This window comes from Littorina saxatilis, linkage group LG15 (genome assembly GCF_037325665.1).
Source record: "Littorina saxatilis isolate snail1 linkage group LG15, US_GU_Lsax_2.0, whole genome shotgun sequence".
NCBI classification, from domain to species: Eukaryota; Metazoa; Mollusca; class Gastropoda; order Littorinimorpha; family Littorinidae; genus Littorina; species Littorina saxatilis.
The window spans coordinates 31,829,066-31,833,872 of NC_090259.1; the positions used below are offsets into that span (position 1 = coordinate 31,829,066).

The 4,807-nt window shown below is 45.1% G+C and overlaps 1 protein-coding gene across 1 annotated transcript; it reads left to right on the forward strand.

Annotated features, from left to right (window-relative positions):
- The first annotated feature begins 374 nt into the window (after nucleotides 1–374).
- On the forward strand, nucleotides 375–3,916 carry LOC138947986 (uncharacterized). Its single transcript, XM_070319512.1, has 2 exons — nucleotides 375–2,905; nucleotides 2,968–3,916. Exons 1-2 carry the CDS (start codon nucleotides 375–377, stop codon nucleotides 3,914–3,916), a joined length of 3,480 nt encoding a protein of 1,159 aa, XP_070175613.1.
- The last annotated feature ends 891 nt before the right edge of the window (nucleotides 3,917–4,807 follow it).

Here is a 4,807-nt window from a genome sequence, read left to right on the forward strand (position 1 = left end):
AATGATGCGAATTGACAGTTGAGTTGATACATCTTGTATATTCAACGTTCGATCGAGTGAAAGATTGATCTTTTCGCCAGAAAGAGTCAAATAAAGTTTACAGTGTAAGTTCTCGTTAGTAGATAGAAGTAAACTGACTCACGATAGAACGTGGAAACATAACTCTTTGGGTGGTTGTGTGGAAACGTAACGTAACATACGTTGAAGAATTATTTCAAAGTACAGTAGAAGTAGAGCTAAACTAGGACTTGCATTTTGTGCACGAAGGCGCCGCCCGACTGTTTCTTTTTGTAATTTGATCCGAAATTTAGTAGCTCGACGGTGTTTGAGCAACATACATTTTGTACGTTTTGGAATAATACGCGAGGTGACTTATGAGTGACGACAGTTCCCCAGCTCATAATTTTAGAAAGTCCACCATCGCAGCCCAGTTGGCACGGAAACAGCCGGCCGACAAATCGCTTCCCATAGTAACCACAGATAAGAAGGGAAGAAAAACCCTTACTGTCGGTAACGATCGGGAAGAGGTGATAGACTCGTTACCAATTCCTGCTGACGAAGAAGAGAGTGTTCATCTCTCTCTTCAAGTTGACAGCAACCGTAACGACGAAGAGGTTGATCCACAGGCGTGCACGGACGTGTCACCTGTAAATATGTCTCAGTCCACAAGTGTAGATCCGCTAGAGTTGACTAGACAGCTAATGGCCGAAGGACAGTTGTTGGGGTTAGAAGGAGCCGAGTTACGTGCATTTGTTCTTGATCAGAAAGAGAAGCAACAAACTCTTGATCGCGAAGAACGAGAACGCGATGCTGAACGACAAGAACGTGACGCTGAACGACAATTCCAACTGGAACAGTTGAAAATCCAGAACGCCAACCAAGAGGGCAACAGGAACAACAACTCACCAGGACGTATACGCGAAGATGATGGTTTCAAGCCCAAGATTCCTTTTCTAGACGACCGTGATGACATCGAGAGTTGGTTCCATCAGTTCGAGCATTATGCTCGAGACTGTAACCTGAGTGATGCAGCAAAAGCTTCACGTGTAGTGTACTTTCTGAAGGGTAAGGCGAGAGTCATCTTCTCAAAGCTGAACGAGGAAGACGCTAATGACTACGACACTCTCAAACACGCTTTGTATGAGGGCTTCCAACTCACTAGCGAAGATTATAGAAAGAAGTTTCGCCAAACCAAGAAAAGCGCCACTGACACGTATAAAGAGCACATCACGAAGCTAGAACGGTATCTAGACAAATGGGTGGAATTAGCAGAATGCGACCAAGATGTAAAAGATCTCAAAGATTTGTTGGTCCGTGAGCAGGTGTTAGACACCCTTCCTCCTGACCTCGCCGTTCACATTAGGGATAGAGACCCTAAGAGCGCCAAAGAGATTGGGATGATAGCCAACACATATCAACAATCTAGATCGAACGTCAAAACTTCATCAACGTACGTCAAGCCTGAAAAACGTCGTTCTCCCCAAGAAGAAACAAGAATAGCTGCTCCATCAACAAAACCCGCAAATCAAACTCTAAAGGCAAAGTTGAGTGACGCCGAGAGAGAGAAACTGCGAGCATCTGGATGTTGTTTCATTTGTAAATTGCAAGGGCATGTCTCTCGTTTTTGTCCAAACAAGAGAGACACAGCAGGTGCAGTTTCATCGAAGAAAGATACACTTGAGACACCGATCCTCTTAGAAAAACTTTGCGGAAATTGCAAGGAAAAGAAATGTGCCGAAGTGGTACCAGTGAAGCTGAATGGAACAATTGTCAACGCTTTGAGAGACACTGGATGTACTGGTATCATTGTCAGCAAAAAGTTTGTGCCAAAGGAGGCATATTCAGCGAAAATGAAGGAGACTACTCTGGCAGAGAAAGACTCCAAGAAGATGTACCACACCGCCGTGGTGCACATCGATTCACCCTACTTTGACTCCGAGACAGAAGTAACGGTGATGGACGACCCAATTTACCCTGTCCTCATAGGTAAATGGTATGGACTAGGTAAAGAGAAGAAATTGACTCCCACATATCCTGTTCGAGACCCAGCATGGTACCCTGGGACAGCAGCTGCTGTTACCACGAGAGCACAAGCGACAGAGGACGCCCAGAAACCAAGCTGCAGCCACAAACAGGGAGTCAAGGAAGAAGAAAGACTGTATTCGCCAGCTGATCTGAAGAGAGAACAGGCAAGTGACCCTTCGTTGAAGACCATCAGGCAATTTGCCAACTCTCCAGAAGGGATCAATGGGATACGGTATTCATACAAGAAAGAAATCCTGTATAGAACAACGAAAGATCGCCACGGAAACGACCGTTCACTAGTAATCGTTCCGAAGAAACTCAGGAACAAAGTTCTTTCATTTGGTCACGATCACCCCATGGCAGGACACTTAGGTCAAAGAAAAACATCTGACCGAATTAGAGCAGAATTCTGGTGGCCAGGGTGTGCAGGAGACATTCGTAGGTATTGCTTGTCCTGTGATACATGCCAAAGAACTGCACCGAAAAGTCAGACGAAGAAAGTCCCTCTGGGAAGGATGCCACCCATCAGTTCAGTTTTCAAGAGAGTTGCGGTGGATATCATCGGCCCGGTCAAACCTATGTCGGAGAGCAAGAAACAATACATCTTGGTATCTGTTGACTACGCTACCCGATACCCCGAAGCCGTAGCCCTGAAAAACATCCAAGCAGACACCGTAGCTGAAGCTCTCTGGGAGATGTGGACTAGATTGGGAATCCCAGATGAAGTGATAACGGACCAAGGCACACAGTTCACCAGCCACCTGATGAAAGAAGTGAACGACTTTCTCAGCATCAAACACCATATGACTGCACCGTTTCACCCTCAAGCGAATGGTTTGGTCGAAAGGTTCAACTCCACACTGAAGAGCATGCTGAAAAAGTTAGCGATCGATCAACCGAGGGAATGGGACACGTTTATCCCGCCCTCCTGTTCGCATACAGAGAAGCTCCACAAGAAAGCATGGGATTTTCGCCGTTTGAGCTGCTGTATGGGAGATCTGTCAAAGGACCCATGCAAGTGCTGCGCCAAACATGGACCAAAGAAGAAATCTCAGGGGAGCAGAAGACTACAGCGGAATACGTAGTCAACCTCAGGAACAGAATAGAAGAAACGTGCAACGTAGCACGTGAGAACCTGAAGAAAGCGGCCAGCAAGCAAGCCCATTTCTTCAACAAGAAAACGAAACCAAGGACGCTAGAAGTCGGAAAACGTGTTCTACTTCTACGCCCTGTGAAGAACAACAAGCTGGAACTTACATGGTCAGGTCCCTACAAGGTTGTGGAAAAGTTGAATGAATTCGACTACAAGATCCAAGTTGGCAGAAGAACACGGATCTACCACATCAACCTCATCAAAGAGTACCAAGAACGGGAATTGAGTTCTGCCACTCCCAATCCCAGTTCATCTGCCCAAGCGAGTGTTCCTGCTTCAAACGAAGAAGAAAGTGACGAAGAAGACGGAGGAGAAGAGGTCGTGGCTGTTGTCATGGAAGAGGACAACACGATGGACGATGACATCTTCAAGTATGACACTCAGAAGATGTTACCCCTCCTAGAAACTCAAAGAACCGAAAATGTGAAGAACATCCATTTCGACGAGAAATTGGACGAGGCAAAGGTCAAGGAGGCGAAGATGATCTGTGAAGAATTTGAAGAGTTCCTAACAGATGTTCCAAAGACGACGAACCTGGAAAAATGTTCCATTGAAGTGACAGAGAAGAAACCAGTCTTTGTGAAACCCCGACCCATACCTCACGCCAAGGTAGAAACTGCCGAAAAGGAAATTGAAGAAATGCTGAAACCGCATGTCATCGAACCTGCAAAATGCAGCCATACGAGTTCACCGTACGTGTTATCCCCGGGAAGGACAACCACTGTGCAGATTATATGAGCAGAGCGTCGTACGATGAATAATTATCTACGTGGGATAGGATAATTATCTTGATCCATGGGGTTATGTGACGAATGTAATTCGTGTATCGACTCCCTCTCTCATATTAATCGAGACTTCACTAGTTGCGTACACAAAACGAGGTTAAGTGACCGAGACTACGTCATGACGACACTGTATACATATGACGTCAACGCTCGCGCCATTATTCCAAAACTAGTGCAGCGTACAAGGCAAGAATTTGTTTGTCTTCATGGAAAGAAATTTAAACGAAGAAAGCAAAAGGAAACAGCGTGCATTCGTATTAATTCGTGAATATGTACATGAATGATATTCAGTTGAGGTTGCTGGGATGCAATGCTCTGACCGTTTCACTGACTCCAAGATGGCAGCAGTCAATGAAGCCACGTAGATTGCACTAGCATATGTTTCACCTTCCGTGGACGGATTTCCACATTTTTGCGATCTCCAAAGGTCCACTAACCGCAGGTAAAACACGCTAATACATTTTAACATTATTGATTCACAGGAAAACACAGGTATTGTTCATTTTTCCATGTGTTTGTGTCAGTCTGTGAACTCTTGTTTCTGTGTTTGTTTTAGAGAAACAAATTGAATGATATCGATGGAAATCATACTTGATAATAACAGATAGTGCACGTGTGTGTTGCAGAAGGTGCAAGTGTACAGGGGTGTACAATGCTTGTGTAAATGATGTCGTGTGAACACTGTGGGAAGGGCAACGTCAGCGGTAACCACGGAAGGAACCACCAACGTCCCCAAGTGTCACCCAGATCGAGTTTATTGTGATGAGTAGACTACTTTATATTTTGTGAACATTAACACACCTTCATGTCTTCATTTGTGTAAACCGAAATACATTTTCAACGA

What these genes read in the sequence shown, in the direction of transcription:
- LOC138947986 (XM_070319512.1), top strand. Translation starts at nt 375, where the DNA reads ATGAGTGACGACAGTTCCCCAGCTCATAATTTTAGAAAGTCCACCATC. An exon ending in CTGAAGAGCATGCTGAAAAA is followed by an intron (nt 2,906 to 2,967) that starts GTTAGCGATCGA and finishes GTTCGCATACAG; the next exon opens with AGAAGCTCCACAAGAAAGCA.